Source organism: Scyliorhinus torazame, chromosome 19, assembly GCF_047496885.1.
Source record: "Scyliorhinus torazame isolate Kashiwa2021f chromosome 19, sScyTor2.1, whole genome shotgun sequence".
Lineage (NCBI taxonomy): Eukaryota > Metazoa > Chordata > Chondrichthyes > Carcharhiniformes > Scyliorhinidae > Scyliorhinus > Scyliorhinus torazame.
Window position 1 is genome coordinate 38,588,711 of NC_092725.1, and position 24,398 is coordinate 38,613,108.

Genomic DNA, 24,398 nt, shown 5'->3' on the forward strand with positions numbered 1-24,398 from the left:
ACGTGGAACGTGAGGGGGCTTAACGGGCCGATAAAGAGGGCACGAGTACTCGCACACCTTAAGAAACTTAAAGCAGATGTGGCCATGTTACAGGAAACGCACCTGAAACTGATAGATCAGGTTAGGTTGCGCAAAGGATGGGTAGGGCAGGTGTTCCATTCGGGGCTGGATGCGAAAAACAGGGGGGTGGCTATATTAGTGGGGAAGCGGGTAATGTTCGAGGCAAAGACTATAGTGGCGGATAACGGGGGCAGATACGTGAAGGTGAGTGGCAAATTACAGGGAGAGATGGTGGTGTTGGTAAACGTGTATGCCCCGAATTGGGACGATGCCAATTTTATGAATTGACCTAGAGACCTAGAGACCGGAAAGCTGATAATGGGGGGAGACTTTAACACGGTGTTGGAACCAAGGCTGGATAGGTCGAAGTCCAGGACTGGTAGGAGGCCGGCAGCAGCCAAGGTGCTTAAGGATTTTATGGAGCAGATGGGAGGGGTGGACCCGTGGAGATTCAGTAGACCTAGGAGTAAGGAGTTCTCGTTTTTCTCCTATGTCCATAAAGTCTATTCACGCATAGACTTTTTTGTGTTGGGTAGGGCATTGATCCCGAGGGTGAGGGGAACGGAATATACGGCTATAGCCATTTCGGATCATGCCCCACACTGGGTAGACTTGGAGATAGGGGAGGAAACAAGAGGGCGTCCACCCTGGAGAATGGACATGGGACTAATGGCGGATGAGGGGGTGTGCTTAAGGGTGAGGGGATGCATTGAAAAGTACTTGGAACTCAATGACAATGGGGAGGTTCAGGTGGGAGTGGTCTGGGAGGCGTTGAAGGCGGTGGTTAGGGGGGAGCTGATATCAATAAGGACACATAAAGGGAAGCAGGAAAGTAAGGAACGGGAGCGGTTGTTGCAAGAACTTTTGAGGGTGGACAGACAGTATGCGGAAGCACCGGAGGAGGGACTGTATAGGGAAAGGCAAAGGCTGCATGTGGAATTTGACTTGCTGACCACAGGCACAATGGAGGAAGGCGCAGGGTGTACAGTATGAATATGGAGAGAAGGCGAGCAGATTGCTGGCACACCAATTGAGGAAAAGGGGAGCAGCGAGGGAAATAGGGGGGGTGAGAGACGAAGATGGAGAGACGGAGCGGGGAGCGGAGAGAGTGAATGAAGTGTTTAAGACATTTTATAAAAAATTGTATGAAGCTCAACCCCCGGATGGGAGGGAGAGAATGATGGAGTTTTTGGATCGGCTGGAAATTCCCAAGGTGGAAGAGCAGGAAAGGATGGGATTGGGAGCACAGATCACGGTAGAAGAAGTGGTGAAAGGAATTAGGAACATGCAGACGGGAAAGGCCCCGGGACCGGACGGATTCCCAGTTGAATTTTACAGAAAATATTTGGACTTGCTCGCCCCGCTACTGACGAGGACCTTTAACGAGGCAAAGGAAAGGGGACAACTGCCCCCGACTATGTCAGAAGCAACGATATCGCTTCTTTTAAAGAAGGAAAAGGATCCGCTACAATGCGGGTCCGACAGACCAATCTCCCTCCTCAATGTAGATGCCAAGGTCTTGGCCAAGGTAATGGCAATGAGAATAGAGGAATGTGTCCCGGGGGTGGTTCATGAGGACCAAACTGGGTTTGTGAAGGGGAGACAGCTGAACACGAACATACGGAGGTTGTTAGGGGTAATGATGATGGCCCCACCAGAGGGTGAAACGGAGATAGTAGTGGCGATGGATGCCGAGAAAGCATTTGATAGAGTGGAGTGGGATTATCTGTGGGAGGTGTTGAGGAGATTTGGGTTCGGAGAGGGGTATGTTAGATGGGTGCAGCTGTTGTATAGGGCCCCAGTGGCGAGTGTGGTCACGAATGGACGGGGATCGGCATATTTTCGGCTCCATAGAGGGACAAGGCAGGGATGTCCTCTGTCCCCATTACTGTTTGCACTGGCGATTGAGCCCCTGGCGATAGCGCTGAGAGGTTCCAAGGGATGGAGGGGAATACTTAGGGGAGGAGAAGAACACCGGGTATCTTTATATGCGGATGATCTGCTACTATATGTGGCGGATCCAGCGGAGGGGATGCCAGAAATAATGCGGATACTTGGGGAGTTTGGGGATTTTTCAGGGTATAAATTGAACATGGGGAAGAGTGAGCTGTTTGTGGTGCATCCAGGGGAGCAGAGTAGAGAAATAGAAGACCTACCGTTGAGGAAGGTAACAAGAGACTTTCGTTACCTGGGGATCCAGATAGCTAAGAATTGGGGCACATTGCACAGGCTAAATTTGACGCGGTTGGTGGAACAGATGGAGGAAGATTTCAAGAGATGGGATATGGTAGCATTGTCAATGGCAGGGAGGGTGCAGGCAGTTAAGATGGTGGTCCTCCCGAGATTCCTCTTTGTGTTTCAGTGTCTCCCGGTGGTGATCACGAAGGCTTTTTTCAAAAGGATAGAAAAGAGTATCATGGGTTTTGTTTGGGCCGGGAAGACTCCGAGAGTGAGGAAGGGATTCTTACAGCGTAGTAGGGATAGGGGGGGGCTGGCACTACCGAGCCTAAGTGAGTATTATTGGGCCGCTAATATTTCAATGGTGAGTAAGTGGATGGGAGGAGGAGGAAGGAGCGGCGTGGAAGAGATTAGAGAGGGCGTCCTGTAGGGGACCAGCCTGCAGGCTATGGTGACAGCCCCATTGCCGTTCTCACCAAGGAACTATACCACGAGTCCGGTGGTGGTAGCTACACTGAAGATTTGGGGACAGTGGAGACGACATAGGGGAAAGACCGGAGCACTGGGGGGGTCCCCAATAAGAAACAACCATAGGTTTGCCCCGGGGGGAATGGATGGGGGATATGGAATGTGGCAAAGAGCAGGTATAACGCAATTGAAAGATCTATTTGTGGATGGGAAGTTTGCGAGTCTGGGAGCGCTGACCGAGAAATATGGGTTGCCCCAAGGGAATGCATTCAGGTACATGCAATTGAGGGCTTTTGCGAGGCAACAGGTGAGGGAATTCCCGCAGCTCCCGACACAAGAGGTGCAGGACAGAGTCATCTCAAAGAAATGGGTGGGGGACGGTAAGGTGTCGGATATATATAGGGAAATGAGAGACGAAGGGGAGACTATGATGGACGAACTAAAAGGGAAATGGGAAGAAGAGCTAGGGGAGGAGATTGAGGAGGGGATGTGGGCAGATGCCCTAAACAGGGTAAACTCGTCGTCCTCGTGCGCCAGGCTAAGCCTGATTCAGTTTAAGGTATTACACAGGGCACATATGACTGGAACACGGCTCAGTAAATTTTTTGGGGTGGAGGATAGGTGTGCGAGGTGCTCGAGAAGCCCAGCGAATCATACCCATATGTTTTGGTCATGCCCGGCACTACAGGGGTTTTGGATGGGGGTGACAAAGGTGCTTTCGAAAGTAGTAGGAGTCCGGGTCGAACCAAGCTGGGGGTTGGCTATATTTGGGGTTGCACAAGAGCCGGGAGTGCAGGAGGCGAAAGAGGCCGATGTTTTGGCCTTTGCGTCCCTAGTAGCCCGGCGCAGAATATTGCTAATGTGGAAAGAAGCCAAGCCCCCGGGGGTGGAGACCTGGATAAATGATATGGCGGGGTTCATAAAGTTAGAGCGGATTAAGTTCGTCCTAAGGGGGTCGGCTCAAGGGTTTACTAGGCGGTGGCAACCGTTCGTCGAATATCTCGCGGAAAGATAGATAGGGGAGAACAAAGAAGGCAGCAGCAGCGGCCCAGGACTTGGGGGGGGGGGGGGGGGGGGGGATGGGGGGGGGGATGGGGGTGGTGGTGTGTGGCCTGAGACAAGGCAGTTGCCAATTAGGGCTAGTTTTTATTTTTTGTTATTTAATATTTATTTATTTGTTGTTGTTTTTGTTTAAATTTAAAAAGGTCATTATTATCTGTATTGTTACAATGTTGTGTAAAGGATGCACAATGTACTGTGTTGGTTGACCAAAAATTTTCAATAAAATATTATTTAAAAAAAAAAGATAAAGATTTGTTCACCCGGTGGGTGGTGGGGTTCTGGTACTTATGGTAGAAGCAGAAACCTTGCAAAAATTCAGTAAGTTTTCACTTAATGTTGTAGTTGTGTTCCGGAAAAATGTGAGTTTAAGTGAAACAATGTCACTGAATTAGATTTTCCCATTACACCTGATGTGAAAGAGTACAGGAATATCTTGCTTAATGTTGTTCTGTGCAATGTCGTGTTGCTTTAATGTCACTTCCAATTAGAATGTTGAATTCTCATTGCGTTGCTGCTGTTTCACGGTAATGTTGCCAGCCACCTTGATACCCCATGTACCTCCCATCTTGAGCCTGAGAGAGTGGCATCTTGGCTAAGATGGAGAGCAGGCAATCTTGAGAGGGGGCTATAAGCCTGAGACAGGCTACTTTGCATAACATCATTCCACATTACCAGAAACCAATCAACAACTTTAAGCGAGGTTTCCTGTAGTTGGGTCCTGAAGAAATTTATCAGAAAAAAAACATGATACTGTACTTTCCTAAATCATTTTATGTTAAATAACTTATCAAATAAAACAGTATAATTATAAATACTGTGCTTGAATATGCACTCAAAAAGGTTCTGTAGACTATAAATAGCCAGAAAATGGGATTCAGCTTCAACCAGCATGATATGATGCGTCATGCTCTCTTTTCCTATGCTTTGCATTTCTATAATTAAGGAAAGGCTGATTGATCACTTAGCAGAAATTCAAGCTGATGAGAGCTACTTGGATTTGTAAAGGGTGGGTCAAGTCTAACAAGCTTACTTGACTTTGAGGATATAAGAGGGTGGTGGTTGATGGGAAATGTTCAGAATGGAGTTCTGTCACAAGTGGAGTACCACAAGGATCTGTTCTGGGGCCGTTGCAGTTTGTCATTTTTATCAATAACCTAGAGGAAGGCGCAGAAGGGTGGGTGAGTAAATTTGCAGACGATACTAAAGTCGGTGGTGTTGTCGATAGTGTGGAAGGAAGTAGCAGGTTACAGAGGGATATAGATAAGCTGCAGAGCTGGGCTGAGAGGTGGCAAATGGAGTTTAATGTGGAGAAGTGTGAGGTGATTCACTTTGGAAGGAAAAACAGGAATGTGGAATATTTGGCTAATGGAAAAGTTCTTGAAAGTGTGGACGAGCAGAGGGATCTAGGTGTCCATGTACATAGATCCCTGAAAGTTGCCACCCAGGTTGATAGGGTGGTGAAGAAGGCCTATGGAGTGTTGGCCTTTATTGGTAGAGGGATTGAGTTCCGGAGTCAGGAGGTCATGTTGCAGCTGTACAGAACTCTGGTACGGCCGCATTTGGAGTATTGCGTACAGTTCTGGTCACCACATTATAGGAAGGACGTGGAGGCTTTGGAGCGGGTGCAGAGGAGATTTACCAGGATGTTGCCTGGTATGGAGGGAAAATCTTATGAGGAAAGGCTGATGGACTTGAGGTTGTTTTCGTTGGAGAGAAGAAGGTTAAGAGGAGACTTAATAGAGGCATACAAAATGATCAGAGGGTTAGATAGGGTGGGCAGTGAGAGCCTTCTCCCGCGGATGGAAATGGCTAGCACGAGGGGACATAGCCTTAAACTGAGGGGTAATAGATATAGGACAGAGGTCAGGGGTAGGTTCTTTACGCAAAGAGTAGTGAGGCCGTGGAATGCCCTACCTGCTACAGTAGTGAACTCGCCAACGTTGAGGGCATTTAAAAGTTTATTGGATAAACATATGGATGATAATGGTATAGTGTAGGTTAGATGGCTTTTGTTTCGGTGCAACATCGTGGGCCGAAGGGCCTGTACGGCGCTGTATTGTTCTATGTTCTATTACGGTAATAGACAGGCAATACGTCGTTGGATTACGTTTTCTATAGGACTTCAGAAGACATTTGATCAGAGACTGTTAGCGAAAATTAAAGCTCATGCATTTGAAAGGGAATTATTGACCCACTTCGGAGATTGGTTAGGCAGTGGAAGACAAGGAAATTGGGTGAATGGTTATGTACCCAAATTGGAAGGATGTGATCTGTAGTATCCCACAAGAAATGTGTCATCTCTCAACTATGAACTGAATTGATAGCATGGATAAGACAATTGAGTGCCAGGTAACAGAGTTTGATGATGACTGGTTGTACTGTGGATGGGCGCACCAACTTATAAAGAGATATTGATAAATTAAGTGAGCGGGTGAAACTGAAACAGATGAATTTGACACTGTGTGTCAAATCTTTTTTAAAATCAGAGTATTATTTAAATGGCGAAAAGTTAGAAACTGTGGGCTGCAAAGCAGTCTGTACCCAAAGATCAAACATGCTATGATTATTGTTACCAAGTCAAAAGGAAAACCAAAAAAATGCTAATAGCATGTCAGCCTTCATAACAAGAGTGCTGGGATATTTTGCTACAGCTGTGCAACAAACTGGACTAACATGTATAATTAGGAATATAGGATTTGGGAGTAGATTATAGGCGGCATGGTAGCACAGTGGTTAGCACTATTGCTTCACAGCTCCAGGGTCCTAAGTCCGATTCCCGCTCGGGTCACTGACTGTGCAGAGTCTGCACAATCTCCGTGCTGAATTTGGTGCTTTTTGAGTGCTATAGTAAGAGTTTGGTGACAGAGGGAGTTAGGTGAGGAGGGAGTAAGGCGCTCATTTCATTTTGTTTCCGACATTTCCGCAAAGAGTGCGAAGAGAGCCAGGAGTTTACAGAAAGTGTAGCTGACTGGGAGCAGAGTCGGAGGGCGGAGATCTAGTTAGTCCACACGGCAGCTATATTCTGTAAGGTAAGAGGGGATGGAGGCTAGGCCAGTTGCATGCTCCTCCTGTAGGATGTGGGTGGTGAGGGATACCACTGGTGTCCCCACTGACTATACCTGCGGGAAGTGCACCCAACGTCAGCTCCTCAAAGACCGTGTTAGGGAACTGGAGCTGAAGCTGGATGAACTTCGGATCATCCGGGAGGCAGAGGGGGTGATTGAGAAGAGTTACAAGGAGGTAACCACACCCAAGGTACAGGACAAGAATAGCTGGGTTACAGTCAGGGGGAAAAAAACAAACAGGCAGACAGTGCAGGGATCCCTCGTGGCCGTTCCCCCTTCAAAACAAGTATACCGTTTTGGATGCTGTTTGGGGGGGGGGGGGGGGGGGGGGGGATGACCTACCTGGGGAAGGCCCTAGAGGTCAGGTCTCTGGCACTGAGTCTGGCTCTGGGGCTCAGAAGGGAAGGGGGGAGAATACAAAAGCAATAGTTGTAGGAGATTCAATGGTTAGGGGAATAGATAGGAGATTCTGTGGTCGCGAGTGAGACTCCCGGAAGGTATGTTGCCTCCCGGGTGCCAGGGCCAGGGATGTCTCGGATCGTGTCTTCAGGATCCTTAAGGGGGAGGGGGAGCAGCCAGAAGTCGTGGTGCACATTGGTACCAACGACATAGGTAGGAAAAGGGGTGTGGAGGTAATAAACAAGTTTAGGGAGTTAGGCTGGAAGTTTAAAGCCAGGACAGACAGAGTTGTCATCTCTGGTTTGTTGCCGGTGCCACGTGATAGCGAGGCTAGGAATAGGGAGAGAGTGCAGCTGAACATGTGGCTGCAGGAATGGTGGAGGAGGGAGGGCTTCAGGTATTTGGATAATTGGAGCACATTCTGGGGAAGGTGGGACCTGTACAAGCAGGACGGGTTGCATCTGAACCAGAGGGGCACCAATATCCTGGGAGGGAGGTTTTCTAGTACTCTTCGGGAGGGTTTAAACTAATTTGGCAGGGGAATGGGAACCGGATTTGTAGTCCAGCAACTAAGGTAGCCGATATTCAGGACGCCAAAGCGTGTAATGAGGCAGTGGGGAAGAGAACACTGACAAAGGAGAGTACTTGCAGGCACGGAGATGGGTTGAAGTGTGTATACTTCAACGCAAGAAACATCAGGAATAAGGTGGGTGAACTTAAGGCATGGATCGGTACTTGGGACTACGATGTGGTGGCCATCACGGAAACTTGGATAGAAGTGGGGCAGAAATGGTTGTTGGAGGTCCCTGGTTATAGATGTTTCAATAAGATTAGGGAGGGTGGTAAAAGAGGTGGGGGGGTGGCATTATTAATTAGAGATAGTATAACAGCTGCAGAAAGGCAGTTCGAGGAGTATCACCCTATTGAGGTAGTATGGGTTGAAGTCAGAAATAGGAAAGGAGCAGTCACCTTGTTAGGAGTTTTCTATAGGCTCCCCAATAGTAGCAGAGATGTGGAGGAACAGATTGGGAAACAGATTTTGGAAAGGTGCAGAAGTCATAGGGTAGTAGTCATGGGCGACTTTAACTTCGCAAATATTGAGTGGAAACTCTTTAGATCAAATAGTTTGGATGGGGTGGTGTTTGTGCAGTGTGTCCAGGAAGCTTTTCTAACACAGTATGTAGATTGTCCAACCAGAGGAGGGGCAATATTGGATTTAGTACTGGGTAATGAACCAGGGCAAGTGATAGATTTGTTAGTGGGGGAGCATTTTGGAGATAGTGACCACAATTCTGTGACTTTCACTTTAGTGATGGAGAGGGATAGGTACGTGCAACAGGGCAAGGTTTACAATTGGGGGAAGGGTAAATACGATGTTGTCAGACAAGAATTGAAGTGCATAAGTTGGGAACATAGGCTGGCAGGGAAGGACACAAGTGAAATGTGGAACTTGTTCAAGGAACAGGTGCTACGTGTCCTTGATATGTATGTCCCTGTCAGGCAGGGAAGAGATGGTCGAGTGAGGGAACCATGGTTGACAAGAGAGGTTGAATGTCTTGTTAAGAGGAAAAAGGAGACTTATGTAAGGCTGAGGAAACAAGGTTCAGACAGGGCATTGGAGGGATACAAGATAGCCAGGAGGGAACTGAAGAAAGGGATTAGGAGAGCTAAGAGAGGGCATGAACAATCTTTGGCAGGTAGGATCAAGGAAAACCCCAAGGCCTTTTACACATGTGAGAAATATGAGAATGACTAGAGCGAGGGTAGGTCCGATCAAGGACAGTAGCGGGAGATTGTGTATTGAGTCTGAAGAGATAGGAGAGGTCTTGAACGAGTACTTTTCTTCTGTATTTACAAATGAGAGGGGCGATATTGTTGGAGAGGACAGTGTGAAACAGATTGGTAAGCTCGAGGAAATACTTGTTAGGAAGGAAGATGTGTTGGGCATTTTGAAAAACTTGAGCATAGACAAGTCCCCTGGGCCTGACGGGAGAGATCCAAGGATTCTATGGGAAGCAAGAGATGAAATTGCAGAGCCGTTGGCAATGATCTTTTCATCCTCACTGTCAACAGGGGTGGTACCAGGGGATTGGAGAGTGGCGAATGTCATGCCCCTGTTCAAAAAAGGGACGAGGGATAACCCTGGGAATTACAGGCCAGTTAGTCTTACTTCGGTGGTAGGCAAAGTAATGGAAAGGGTACTGAAGGATAGGATTTCTGAGCATCTGGAAAGACACTGCTTGATTAGGGATAGTCAGCACGGATTTGTGAGGGGTAGGTCTTGCCTTGCAAGTCTTATTGAATTCTTTGAGGAGGTGACCAAGCATGTGGATGAAGGTAAAGCAGTGGATGTAGTGTACATGGATTTTAGTAAGGCATTTTATAAGGTTCCCCATGGTAGGCTTATGCAGAAAGTAAGGAGGCATGGGATAGTGGGAAATTTGGCCAGTTGGATAACGAACTGGCTAACCAATAGAAGTCAGAGAGTGGTGGTGGATGGTAAACATTCAGCCTGGATCCCAGTTACCAGTGGCGTACCGCAGGGATCAGTTCTGGGTCCTCTGCTGTTTGTGATTTTCATTAATGACTTGGATGAGGGAGTTGAAGGGTGGGTCAGTAAATTTGCAGACGATACGAAGATTGGTGGAGTTGTGGATAGTAAGGAGGGCTGTTGTCGGCTGCAAAGAGACATAGATAGGATGCAGAGCTGGGCTGAGAAGTGGCAGATGGAGTTTAACCCTGAAAAGTGTGAGGTTGTCCATTTTGGAAGGACAAATATGAATGCAGAATACAGGGTTAACGGTAGAGTTCTTGGCAATGTGGAGGAGCAGAGAGATCTTGGGGTCTATGTTCATACATCTTTGAAAGTTGCCACTCAAGTGGATAGAGCTGTGAAGAAGGCCTATGGTGTGCTCGCGTTCATTAACAGAGGGATTGAATTTAAGAGCCGTGAGGTGATGATGCAGCTGTACAAAACTTTGGTAAGGCCACATTTGGAGTACTGTGTACAGTTCTGGTCGCCTAATTTTAGGAAGGATGTGGAAGCTTTGGAAAAGGTGCAAAGAAGATTTACCAGGATGTTGCCTGGAATGGAGAGTAGGTCTTACGAGGAAAGGTTGAGGGTGCTAGGTCTTTTCTCATTAGAACGGAGAAGGATGAGGGGCGACTTGATAGAGGTTTATAAGATGATCAGGGGAATAGATAGAGTAGACAGTCAGAGACTTTTTCCCCCGGGTGGAACAAACCATTACAAGGGGACATAAATTTAAAGGTGAAAGGTATAGGAGGGATATCAGAGGTAGCTTCTTTACCCAGAGAGTAGTGGGGGCATGGAATGCACTGCCTGTGGAAGTAGTTGAGTCGAAAACATTAGGGACCTTCAAGCAGCTATTGGATAGGTACATGGATTATGGTAAAATGATATAGTGTAGATTTATTTGTTCTTAAGGGCAGTACGGTAGCATTGTGGATAGAACAATTGCTTCACAGCTCCAGGGTCCCAGGTTCGATTCCGGCTTGGGTCACTGTCTGTGCGGAGTCTGCACGTCCTCCCCGTGTCTGCGTGGGTTTCCTCCGGGTGCTCCGGTTTGCTCCCACAGTCCAAAGATGTGCAGGTTAGGTGAATTGGCCAATGATAAATTGCCCTTAATGTCCAAAATTGCCCTTGGTGTTGGGTGGAGGTGTTGAGTTTGGGTAGGGTGCTCTTTCCAGGAGCCGGTGCAGACTCAAAGGGCTGAATGGCCTCCTTCTGCACTGTAAATTCAATGATAATCTATGATTAATCTAGGACAAAGGTTCGGCACAACATCGTGGGCCGAAGGGCCTGTTCTGTGCTGTATTTTCTATGTTCTATATGTTCTATGTCTGCGTGGGGTTCCTCCAGCTGCTCCGGTTTCCTCCCACAAGTCTCAAAAGAGGTGCTGTTAGATAATTTGGACATTCTGAATTCTCCCTCTGTGCACCTGAACAGGCGCCGGAGTGTGGCGACTAGGGGCTTTTCACAGTAACTTCATTGCAATGTTAATGTAAGCCTACTTGTGACAATAAAGATTATGATTATTAGACCATTCAGCCCTTCAAGCCTGCTTGAAGATAAATGTTGTATCATTTATCTGGTTGTGGTCGCCTCCATTTTGATGTCAAGCCCCATAAACGGAGACACACTCGATCAGAAATCTGCCTTACTCTGCCTTGAGTAAGTTCAAGTCCAACAGGTTTGTTTCAAATCACTAGCTTTCGGAGCAGAGCTCCTTCCTCAGTCTCATGTTGTCGGTGCCGCAGCCAGCGCAGGTTCCTCGTGCAGCAGCAGCGTGTCCATTTCAGTCACTGAATCCGAGCTTCAGTGGGGGGGGGGGGGGGGGGGGGGGGGGGGGGGGGGGGCTCGCACCTCCGAAAATGATCCTCATGGCGATTGAATTCCCGCCCTCGAGCCCGGACCTTGGAGGATACTGGGCAGTAGTTGCCAAGGTGACACCTGGGACCCCAGCACCAAAGTTCCAGACGTGCACCCAGTCACCATGCGGGCCTGCGGACGGTGACCGCCGTTAATCTCGGAGTGGTCCTGTCGGACCCTCCGCCCCCAGATCAGGGATGTCGATGCTCAGGCGGGTGCAGAGGCGACAGCCCATTAAGAGCTCTGCTGATGCGACACCCGTGTGGTACGATATAAAAAACACACCAGGCAAGTATCCCAGTCAGCCTCTTTGTGCCCAACTTAAATGTTTGGGCTACTCTTTCGGCAAGTCCGTTCGAAGCTGGGTGGTAGGGAGCAGTCCTCATGCGTTGGGTCCCATTTGCGGAGTTGAATGCTGCAAACTCCTCGCCATTATCAGACACCAGTACCTCAGGTATTCCATACGTACTGAAAATCTGGGGTAGATTTTTCATGGTGGCCAGGGCAGTCATCGCCTGCATCCACTGCCCCCCTAGAAAGGGCCCGCAAATATAATATGAACCCGGGCCCAAGGTCTTCCGTCCAGGCTATTCCCACGGCTGGAGTGCTGGGTGGGGGGGAATAATCGTTAATGCACCTGACATGGGGGGGGGGGGGCAAATCGCTGGGCTACTCGTGCAATATCCACGTCTGCTGGGCCACCAGACGTAGCTCTGAGCGAGCATTTTAGACACTCCCGGGTGACTATTATGGATGTCTAGCAAGAGCTCTGCACGTTCACGTTCGAGGACCACCACACAGGTGCTCGATCAGAGCACACAATCTTCGATGCTCCGTTCTTGCATCTTCCCCATGTAAGCCTTCAGGTCCTCGGGCATAGCCCGGTGTTGGCCCCGTACTCTATCCTGTGCCTGACGCAGGAGAGCTGTGGCTGGGTCTGAACCTGGCTGCGGATGTGAGATGCCGTGACCGGTGGTGAGACAATGAGGTAGCGATTACCTAATCAGTGGTTGCAGGATTAGGTGGCTTAGTTGGTTGGGGCTCAAAGTGTCTGCGTGAGGTAGGTGGGCCCCAGAGCAGTGTTCCAGGGCGTAATCATACACTGCCAGTAATAGCACCCAGCGCTGAACGCGAATGGAGGCTATGGGAGGAATCGCACGGCCCTCCTTGAAAGGTCCCAGAAGGGACTTATGGCCATCAGGATGGTGAAGTAGTGCTCGTTGACGTATGGGTTCTTCTTCCTTCACGTGCACATCCGTTTCTCCGTATCGGACATTTTCTCAGATGCAAATAGGTCGCTCGGAACCATCTTCCATTATGTGGGCGACCAGGCCCCAATGCCGTAAGGGGATGCGTCGCAGGTCAGTGGAAGGTCAAAATCAGTAAGCAGTCTTGAAGAGGAAAGCTGCTCGGTGCCACATGCCCAGAGTTGTCCATGCGTTAGTCGTTTATAGAATGAAGCCAATGGCGTGGCTAATCCCGGAAGAAACTTTCCCGAATACTTGACCAGCGACAGAAAAGCCAGAAGTTCCATTGGTCCTCCTGGCGCCAAGTCTTGGCAGATGGCCTGGACCTTCTTCACCCATGGGGTGCAGACCATGGCGGTCCACCACCTCGGTTGAAGACGCACTTCTCTCAACGGCAGCCACCTGTGTTGTAGCACTTCTGCCACGTTGCAGAGGTGCACCTGGACGGACGAACCGGTTTTCAATCTGTCGCCGAAGTAGACTGCCACAATATGTTCTCCATGATCCTCTGAAATATTGTACATGCCGAGAAGACCCCAAATGGCAGCCAGGTATACTCAGATTCCCAGGTGAATTCTGATGGTGGCGAAACTTCTTGACAATGGCTCATATCTAGCTTGGTGAATGCAAGTCCACAGCTGAGCTTGGTATACACATCCTTAACCCTGGGGTCTGGATAACGGCCCAAGCGCCATACCCGGTTTACTGCCATTTTATAATCCCTGCAGAGATGCACCGACCGTCGGGCTTCAGTACCGGTACGACTGGCACCGCCCACTCGGAAATTGTCCTGGTCTTACGATCGCCAGGTCCTCCAAGCGATCCAACACATCTACCTTGGGGCGCGGGGTTCAGGGCAGGTGCGGAAATAGCAAGGCATAGGGTCCACGGTTATTTGGGCTCCCCCCCCCCCAACCCCCACCACCCACCACCCACCGGATGGTTCCCAAACCTTCCCAATTGGGAATCTGGCCAAAAAGCCCGAAAGACATGCATGTTAGGTGAATTGGGCATTCTTTTTTTTCTTAATTATCTTTTTATTCTCCTCCTTTTTCACATTTTCTAGAATTGCACATTCTGAATGATCCCTGTGTACCTGAACAGGTGCCGGAGTGTGGCGACTGGGGGATTTTCACAGTAACTTCATTGCAGTGTAAACATAAGCCGACTTGTGACACGAAGAAAGATTATTATCCCTTGGGGCTATTTGCATGCATTTGGTAAACCCTCTAACCAGTAAGTGAAGGTGTGGACGGCGCCAGTCACACCCCATGACCAGTGGTAAATTGGCTGACCTGCTGCTATATATACGATGGTGTGCCCGCAATCGCGAGAAACTCCCGTGTAGGTTGCTAACCTTGCATCGGTATCCTGGAGAGTCAGCGGACGAATCCCGGATCATATGAGGTTGGAGGTGTGTCGACTAATGTCAGACAAGTGCTGCCACTCTAGTATACCTCCCAGGGAGCGGTGGTGGTTTGATTACAAGTAACAATAAACCTCTGTGCTCTAACATTGGCAGCACGGTAGCACAGTGGCTAGCACTGTGGCTTCACAGTGCCAGGGCCCCAGGTTTGATTCCCCGCTGAGTCACTGTCTGTGCGGAGTCTGCACGTTCTCCCCATGTCTGCGTGGGTTTCCTCCGAGTGCTCCGGTTTCCTCCCACAGTCCAAAGACGTGCAGGTTAGGTGGATTGGCCATGATAAATTGCCCTTAGTGTCCAAAGGGGTTAGGAGGGGTTATTGGGTTACGGGGATAGGGTGGAAGTGAGGGCTTAAGTGGGTCGGTGCAGACCCTATGGGCCGAATGGCCTCCTTCTGCACTGTACGTTCTATGTTATATATGGCTTACGTTGCTGCTTACCTCGGATCTTAACACTGGCGACAAGGATTCAGTGCAGCTGCCGTCGACACCAATTGCTGTGGGAGGTGGTGGCATAGGGATATTGTCACTGGACTAGTAATCCGAGACCCAGAGTTCTCTGGGGATCCAGGTTCAAATTCTGCCACTGCAAATGGTGAAATTTGAATTCAATAAAAATCCTCAATTCAAAAAGTCTAATGGTGACCATGAAACCATTGTCGATTGTCGTAAAAACCCATCTAGTTTACTAATGTCCTTCAAGGAAGGAAATCTGCCGTTCTTATCTGGTCTGGCCTACATGTGACTCCAGACCCACAGCAATGTGGTTGACTCTTAACTGCCCCTCAAGGGTAATAAATGCTGGCACAAACATGCTGCCACAAGGCCTTCTTTACCCAAACACGTTGTAGCCTTTTTTTCAAAGGTTTGAGGAGGCAGTGGTGTGCTGGTGTTGTTACTGCGTGGGTTAATCCAGAGACCCAGGGTAATACTCCAGGAACCCATCACGGCATTGAACTCAATAAAAATCTGGAATTAAAAGTCTAACGATGACCATGAAACCATTGTCGATTGTCGTAAAAACCCATCTGGAACACTAATCCCCTTTAGGAGAGATTGAATAAACTGGGGTTGTTCTCCTTAGAGAGACGGAGGCTGAAGGGCGACCTGACAGAAGTTTATAAAATTGTTCGGGGTATAGATAGGGTGAACAGTTAGAGGCTTTTTCCCAGGGTGGAAATGACAATTACAAGGGGGCACAAGTTCAAGGTGAGGTGGGACAGGTTCAGTGGACATGTGCGGGGTACGTTTTTTTTTTTTTTTTTTAACACAGAGGGTGATGGAATGCACTGCCAAGTGAGGTCTGGAATGCACTGCCAAGTGAGGTGGCTGAGGCAGATACGTTAGCGACCTTTAAGACTTATCTAGATAGGCACATGAACAGATGGGGTATAGAAAGACACCGGCGGTTGGTCTAGATAGGAGACGTGATCAGCGCAGGCTTGGAGGGCCGAAGGGCCTGTTCCGGTGTTGTATTGTTCTTTGTTCAAACTAGCCTTGCTGACAGCTTGTGGGGGCCACATACATTATAAAAAGCCTAACCCACCTGGACCCTCCGGACCCCTCTCATTTGTGTCCCTGGTAGCCTTGGAAGGAGCCTCCCAGTAGACTTCTGATTCCAGACTCTGAACACAATAAATCCCTCGAGTCTTGTGGTGGCTGTGCACTGGACCCTCTTTCTTTTTTTCTTAGCCCGTGTTTATTGTGTGACAGTAAAAAGGGTGGGCATTGTGAAACCCCTCCTCATATTTGTATGTGTGCATATAAGAATAAATAAAGCCGCTTTATTTTACCTTATCTCGGTTTTGCTGCGGCAGATATTGGTAGACAATTGTGTTATGGGGGAGGCTTTTTCAAAACCCCAAAATGTATGATGGAGTTCAACCAACCTCTCCCTTTAATGGATTTGTTGCTTTTCCTAGAACACGGCTTTTTCCCTAGGTGTGGTATTACAACTATGGAAGGTGGGTTTTTAAGCACAAAACACTGTTTATTCCATGAACTCAACTTAACATCTTAAATAAACATTGGATCTCTGAACACCCCTCACTTCAAAGATAACTCTGAAAATATTGAAACAGTAAATAATTCCTGAAAATGTTCCTTCAAACTTCCAAGAGACTTAACACCTTTAAACAAAATCACATCAGGTTAAAGGCTTCACGATCATGTTTAAATCACCCAAATTATCCAGAGATAGTCTTTCATGTGAGAGATCCAGCTCACTGCAAAACACAGACACACACCAGCTCTTTTCAAAACTGGCTTTCTCCCTTCAAGCAACTCACAGCAAACCAGAACTTCTCAAGCTGCTGTCTCAAACTGGCTTTCTCCTTTTAATCAGCTCACAGCAAAACAGCCAGGCACTTTTAAACTGCAAAACCAAACCTGCAAAATGGCTGAACTGAGCTGAGCTCCACTCACTCTATGACATCACTGTTTTCTTAAAGGTACATTACTTAAACATCCAGTTCTTAAAGGCACTCTCGCATGACAATTGGAACACTCCAAATTTAAGGAGCAGGGAAAGTAAGTCAACATTTATGAATGGGCGGGGGTGAGGAGACTTCTGGGTGCAGCTTGTAGGTGGAAGTCGTATGTTTGGTGGCTCCTGCCAGAGTAGTCTTTTTAGGCTCTTTACATCCAGCTTTTGGGGAAGTTCTTTGGTAAGAAGCTGTGGGAAGGTGGGAGGCATTTATAGAATGTCAGAAACAGGAAAAACGAACCCAGGGAAAAAGGAAGTGAGCAAAACCCCGCGGTCAAGCGTGATGAGGTGTTCAGAGGGAGTAAAGATGGCGGGAGAGAGCCTATCGGGTGGGGTACGCCATCATGTGGCTGAAGTGGTGGCCTGGAAGTTTGAGTGGCTGCTCTCAAAGCGGACAGAGATGATGATCTCGCTTAAGGAGTGGGTTGGTGATACCCTTTTCCCGATGCGAGGGGATTGGCGAAGACTTTGACGGCAGTGCAGGAGCAAGGAGAGAAACTTAAGAGGGTGGAGGAGGCATTGTCGCAGCATAGCAGCCAGTTCATAGCGATGGGCTGCAGAAGGTAGCAGAGATCACCAGAGGGCTGTGAGCCAAAGTTGAAGACCTGAAGAACAGGTCACAAAGGCAGAATCTGAGGATCCTGGGTGTGTCTGAAGGGATGGAGTTGGAGGCCTACGATACATCGCCGACATACTGACAAAGTTGATGGGTGAGGGGGACGATCCCTCCTAGTATGAATTGGACAGGGCCCACCGTGGTCTTCAGCTGAAACCAAGAACGAATGAACTGACTAGAATCTGCTTTCACAATTTTCAAGTGAAAGAAAAGTTGCTGAGGTTGGTGAAGCAGAAGCTGGAGGTGTAGTGGACGGCAACGGTATACGTATAACCAGGATCTGACAATGGAACTGGCGAAGATACGGGCGACCTTTGTCGAGCTGAGGCAGCGTTATATAAATCCAAAATGTGGTTTTGTGTGGTCTACCTGGCGAGACTGAGGGTCACACACAATGGCAGGGACTACTACTTTTAGTCAGCGGTGGAGGCATTCATGAAGGCAGAAGCCTTGGGACTGGACTGAATTTGGGCCTTGAAGGTTTTTGACTGGATTTTTCACTAAAGTTGCTCTTTCCCTTTTTGGATGTTATGGTTAATTCTTTTGTGTAATCGATATTTCTGCGGTGGTTTGGGAAGGACGGTTAGGATTGATGATTGGTTGGGGTTTGTTTGGATGTGGGGTGTTGGGAGTTTGGAAGAGGTGGGTGTGGGGGAGCTTTGGAGCTAGTGTGTTTTTTCGTTGTGGGGAGGGGGCTCTGGTACGGGCCTTCCCGCTAACAAACGCAATGCTGGCTGGTAAACTGGAGTAAGGTGTGGGGGAGGGGGGGGGGAAGAAAGAGGGCTGTGACTAGTGGTGTTCCACATGGATCAGTGCTGGGACCTTTGCAGTACATATTTACATTAAGTTTGCAGACGACCCAAAAGTTGGTGGAATTGCAGATAGCAATGAGGACTGTCAGAGGATACAGCAGGATATAGATCGGATGGGTGGAGATATGGCAGATAGAGTTTAATCTGGGCAAATGTGAGGTAATGCATTTTGGACGGTCTAATACAGGTGAGAAACGAAGGTGAGCTCCTGCTGTGCTGTAGATGGTGCACTGCTGCCACTGTGTGTCAGTGGAGAGTGAATGCTTGTGGAATGGGGAGCAAACAAACAGGCTTCATCCTGGAAGGTGTTAAGTTTCACTCATCCAGGCAAGTGAGGAATATTCCATTACACTCCTGACATGCGCCTCGGACATGGGGGACAGACTTAGTGGGGGGGGGGGGGGGGCCAGATACTCAACTGTAAAATTCTTAGCCTTTGACCTGTTCCAGTTGCTACAGTATCTCTCTGGCCAGTCCAGTTAAGTTACTAGTCAATGGTGACCCCCAACGGGTGATGATTAGATGCTTTCTTGTTGGAGATAGTCACTGCCTCTCTCGTGTGGCGGCAATGTTACTTGCCACTTAACAGCCAGGTAATATTGCATTTGGACATGGACTGCTCAGTATATTAGTCATGAATGGTGCTGAACATCAGCGAACATCCCCATTTCTGACCTATGTTGGAAGCAAGATCATTGATGAAGCAGCTAAAGATGGCTGGGCCTAGGACACGACCCTGAGGAACTCCTGCAGTATGTCCTGGAGCGGAAGTGATTAACATCCAATCACAGCCTTTGTGCCAGGTATGACTCCAACAGCGGAGAGTTTTCCCCCTGATCCTCTTCCAGTTTAGCGAGGGTTCCTTCATGCCATATTCCGTCAAATGCAGCCTTGATGTCAAGGGCAGTCACTCTCCCCTCACCTCTGGCATTCAACTCCTTTGCCCATATTTGAACCAAAGTTGCAATGAGGCCAAGAGCTGAGAGTGACCCTGGCGGAACTCAAACTGAGTTTCCATGAGCAGTTTATTACTAACTAATTGCTGCTTGATGGTGCTGTTGGTAAACCCTTCCACCGCTTTACTGATGTGGTTAGAACATTTGCTTCACAGCTCCAGGGTCCCAGGTTCGATTCCCGGCTTGGGTCACTGTCTGTGTGGAGTCTGCACGTTCTCCCCGTGTCTGCGTGGGTTTCCTCCGGGTGCTCTGGTTTCCTCCCACAGTCCAAAGATGTGCAGGTTCGGTGGATTGGCCATGCTAAATTGCCCTTAGCGTCCAAAAAAAGGTTAGGTGGGGTTACTGGGACAGGGTGGGGATATGCGCTTAGGTAGGATGATCTTTCCAAGGGCCAGTGCAGACAAGATGGGCCAAATGGCCTCCATCTGCATTGTAAATTCTATGATTCTATGAAATTGACTGATGGGTTGTAATTGACTGGGTTGGATTTGTCGTGTTTCTTGTGTACCGGAAACACCGGGGCAATTTTCCACATTGCCAAGTAGATGATAGTGTTGGAGCTGTACTGGAACAGTTTGGCTCATGGCACGGCAAGTTCTAGAGCACAAGTCTTCAGTACTATTGCCGGAATATTGTCAGAGTCCAAAGCCTTTGCAGTGTCCAGTGCCTTCGGTGTCTCTTGCTGTCAGGTGGGGTGTATCGAATTAGCTGATGACGGACACCTGTGATGCTGGGGACTCTGAAGGAGGGCTGAGATTGATCAGCCACTCGCCACTTTTGCTGAAGATTGTTGCTAATGCTTCAGCCTTGTTCTTTGCACTGATGTGCTGGGCGCCTGGATCATTGAGGGTGGGAATATTTGTGGAGCCTCCTCCTCCAGTGTCCACCACCATTTACAACTGGATGTGGTAGGACTGCACAACTTAGATCTGATTTGTTGGTTGTGGACTTGCTTTGCTCTATTACTTGCTGCTTGTGCTGTTTGCATTGTAGCTTCACCAAGTTGACACTCACTTTTTCGGTATGCCTGGTGTTGCTCCTGGCAGGCTCTCCTGCACTCTTCGTTGAACCAGGGTTAATCCCCTGGCTTAGTGGCAATGGTAGAGTGGGGGCTATGTCAGCCCATGAGGTGACAGATTGTGGCTGAATACAATTTTACCGCTGCTGATGGTCTACAGCACCTCATAGATATCCAGTCTTCAGTTGCTATATCTGGGCGAAGTATATCCCATTTAGCACGGTGATAACGCCGTGCAAGTTATTGGTTGGAAACAAATTGAGGGGGTCGAGTTGAGAACTATAGGCACACAAATTAATCACCATTTCAGACAAACAAGATAGCATTCTGGGACCTGGGAGTCAGACAGAGTGCACACAAGGAATTGTGTACTGGAAGGTGCTTTAGAATCTTGTCACTCTGGTTTCATGGATGAACACAGAATATTTGGCAATTTTGATCACTTCTTGAAATTAAACATTGACTCCTTCCAATATAAAACACAAAATACTGGGTAAGCTCAGCAGATCTGGCAGCATCTGTGGAGAAACAGAATTAACGTTTCAAGTCCATATGATCCCTTTACAGGACTTCCAATACTGCTCCAACTCACAGTGCCAAAGGTGAATGATTTGTGACTTCCACCGTTTCACCGTGCTTGTCAAGACCCACCTGCTCTTCATATGTCGCCTTGTAGTTTTCCAGTCTTTTTAAGAGTGTCTCATGTTCCTCATCAAACTCTGCAATCTTTTTACGATAATACTCCAGAAGCTCCCGGGAAGGACGAAGAAAAGCCAAACGTTCATTAACAGATGGAATGAGTGGAGAATCATCAGTTCGGAGATCCTGTCGTTTGGCGGAGCGAGATGAGTGACGGCCCATTGTTGACCTACATTGCAGAAAGAAAGCATTTCCCGTATTGGTCATCAGTGTTTTTTGGCAGGGCCAGCACTTATTGCCTATTCCTAATTACCCTTGAACTGGGGAGAGTGGGGGGGGTAGAGAGTAGGGGGGGGGTAGAGAGAGTGTGGGGGGGGGTAGAGAGAGTGTGGGGGGGTAGAGAGAGTGTGGGGGGGGGGTAGAGAGAGTGTGGGGGGGGGTAGAGAGAGTGTGGGGGGGGGTAGAGAGAGTGTGGGGGGGGGTAGAGAGAGTGTGGGGGGGGGGTAGAGAGAGTGTGGGGGGGTAGAGAGAGTGTGGGGGGGGGTAGAGAGAGTGTGGGGGGGGTAGAGAGAGTGTGGGGGGGTAGAGAGAGTGTGGGGGGGGGTAGAGAGAGTGTGGGGGGGGGTAGAGAGAGTGTGGAGGGGGTAGAGAGAGTGTGGGGGGGGGTAGAGAGAGTGGGGGTAGAGAGAGAGTGGGGGGGTAGAGAGAGTGTGGGGGGGGGTAGAGAGAGTGTGGGGGGGGGTAGAGAGAGTGTGGGGGGGGGTAGAGAGAGTGGGGGGGGGGGTAGAGAGAGTGTGGGGGGGGTAGAGAGAGTGTGGGGGGGGGGTAGAGAGAGTGTGGGGGGGGGGGTAGAGAGAGTGTGGGGGGGGGGGGGTAGAGAGAGTGTGGGGGGGGGGTAGAGAGAGTGTGGGGGGGGTAGAGAGAGTGTGGGGGGGTAGAGAGAGTGTGGGGGGGGGGGTAGAGAGAGTGTGGGGGGGGGTAGAGAGAGTGTGGGGGGGGTAGAGAGAGTGGGGGTAGAGAGAGAGTGGGGGGGTAGAGAGAGTGTGGGGGGGGTAGAGAGAGTGTGGGGGGGGTAGAGAGAGTGGGGGTAGAGAGAGAGTGGGGGGGTAGAGAGAGTGTGGGGGGGGGGGTAGAGAGAGTGTGGGGGGGGGGTAAGAGAGTGTGGGGGGGGGGGGGGGGGGGGAGGGTAGAGAGTGTGGGGGGGGGGGAGGGTAGAGAGTGTGGGGGGGGGGGGGGGGAGGGTAGAGAGTGGGGTGGGGGGGGTGTCTCTCACCGGCTCTGCGGCGCTCTCTCTCTCTCCATCCGGGTAAATTACAACAACAACAACTGCTCCTCGCGCTTCCTCCGCGCGCAAATCAACCATTGGGTGCTCAGGACCGGAACCAACCAATCAGGTACCGCTGCTGTCAGGCGGGAGGGGGAGGGAAATACAGTGAAGGGGAGGGGCGGAGACGAGGGAAGTGATGAGATTGGGGGGGGGGGGGGGGGGGGGTAAGGAGGGATGAGATTGGGGGGGGGTAAGGAGGGATGAGATTGGGGGGGGGGGTAAGGAGGGATGAGATTGGGGGGGGGGTAAGGAGGGATGAGATTGGGGGGGGGGGGGTAAGGAGGGATGAGATTGGGGGGGGGGGGTAAGGAGGGATGAGATGGGGGGGGGGGGGTAAGGAGGGATGAGATTGGGGGGGGGGGTAAGGAGGGATGAGATTGTGGGGGGGGGTAAGGAGGGATGAGATTGGGGGGGGGGGGTAAGGAGGGATGAGATTGGGGGGGGGGGTAGGAGGGATGAGATTGGGGGGGGTAGGAGGGATGAGATTGGGGGGGGGGGGTAGGAGGGATGAGATTGGGGGGGGGGGGTAGGAGGGATGAGATTGGGGGGGGGTAGGAGGGATGAGATTGGGGGGGGGGTAGGAGGGATGAGATTGGGGGGGGGGTAGGAGGGATGAGATTGGGGGGGGGGTAGGAGGGATGAGATTGGGGGGGGGGGTAGGAGGGATGAGATTGGGGGGGGGTAGGAGGGATGAGATTGGGGGGGGGTAGGAGCGATGAGATTGGGGGGGGGGTAGGAGGGATGAGATTGGGGGGGGTAGGAGGGATGAGATTGGGGGGGGTAGGAGGGATGAGATTGGGGGGGGTAGGAGGGATGAGATTGGGGGGTGGGTAGGAGGGATGAGATTGGGGGGGGGGTAGGAGGGATGAGATTGGGGGGGGTAGGAGGGATGAGATTGGGGGGGTGGTAGGAGGGATGAGATTGGGGGGGTAGGTGGAATGAGATTGGGGGGGTAGGTGGGATGAGATTGTGGGGTTGGAGGGATGAGATTGGGGGGGTAGGAGGGATGAGATTGGGGGGGGTAGGAGGGATGAGATTGGGGGGGGTAGGAGGGATGAGATTGGGGGGGTAGGAGGGATGAGATTGGGGGGGGGTAGGAGGGATGAGATTGGGGGGGGGTTAGGAGGGATGAGATTGGGGGGGTAGGAGGGATGAGATTGGGGGGGTAGGAGGGATGAGATTGGGGGGGTAGGAGGGATGAGATTGGGGGGGTAGGAGGGATGATATAGGGGGGTAGGAGGGATGAGATGGGGGGGTAGGAGGGATGAGATTGGGGGGGGGTAGGAGGGATGAGATTGGGGGGGTAGGAGGGATGAGATTGGGGGGGTAGGAGGGATGAGATGGGGGGGGTAGGAGGGATGAGATAGGGGGGGGTAGGAGGGATGAGATAGGGGGGGGTAGGAGGGATGAGATATGGGGGGGTAGGAGGGATGAGATTGGGGGGGGGGGGTAGGAGGGATGAGATTTGGGGGGGTAGGAGCGATGAGATTGGGGAGGGGGGTAGGAGGGATGAGATTGGGGGTAGTAGGAGGGATGAGATTGGGGGGGTAGGAGGGATGAGATTGGGGGGGGTAGGAGGGATGAGATTGGGGGGGTAGGAGGGATGAGATTGGGGGGGTAGGAGGGATGAGATTGGGGGGTAGGAGGGATGGGATTGGGGGGTAGGAGGGATGGGATTGGGGGGTAGGAGGGATGAGATGGGTAGGAGGGATGAGATGGGTAGGAGGGATGAGATGGGGGGGTAGGAGGGATGAGATGGGGGGGTAGGAGGGATGAGATGGGGGGTAGGAGGGATGAGATGGGGGGGTAGGAGGGATGAGATGGGGGGGTAGGAGGGATGAGATGGGGGGGTAGGAGGGATGAGATGGGGGGGTAGGAGGGATGAGATGGGGGGGTAGGAGGGATGAGATGGGGGGTAGGAGGGATGAGATGGGGGGTAGGAGGGATGAGATGGGGGGGTAGGAGGGATGAGATGGGGGGGGTAGGAGGGATGAGATGGGGGGGGGTAGGAGGGATGAGATGGGGGGGTAGGAGGGATGAGATGGGGGGGTAGGAGGGATGAGATGGGGGGAAGGGTAGGAGGGATGAGATGGGGGTAGGAAGGATGAGATTGGGGGATGGGGGGATGAGATGGGTAGGAGGGATGAGATGGGGGGGTAGGAGGGATGAGATGGGGGGGTAGGAGGGATGAGATGGGGGGGGTAGGAGGGATGAGATGGGGGGGTAGGAGGGATGAGATGGGGGGTAGGAG

At 50.4% G+C, this 24,398-nt stretch overlaps 1 protein-coding gene across 4 annotated transcripts in view; it reads right to left on the bottom strand.

The window, feature by feature from the left end:
• ccdc77 (coiled-coil domain containing 77) overlaps positions 1 to 22,189 on the bottom strand; it is a 182,593-nt gene extending 160,404 nt beyond the window's left edge. For 2 of the 4 annotated variants that reach the window (XM_072484199.1, XM_072484197.1), the window contains exon 1: positions 20,833 to 21,160. In XM_072484199.1, the coding sequence (XP_072340300.1) occupies positions 20,833 to 21,087 (255 nt within the window). In that variant the 5' untranslated portion in view covers positions 21,088 to 21,160. Of the gene's footprint in view, positions 1 to 18,626; positions 21,161 to 22,093 lie in introns of those variants that run through there. The other 2 variants (XM_072484198.1, XM_072484200.1) reach the window with 2 other exon arrangements.
• Positions 22,190 to 24,398: the final 2,209 nt, after the last annotated feature.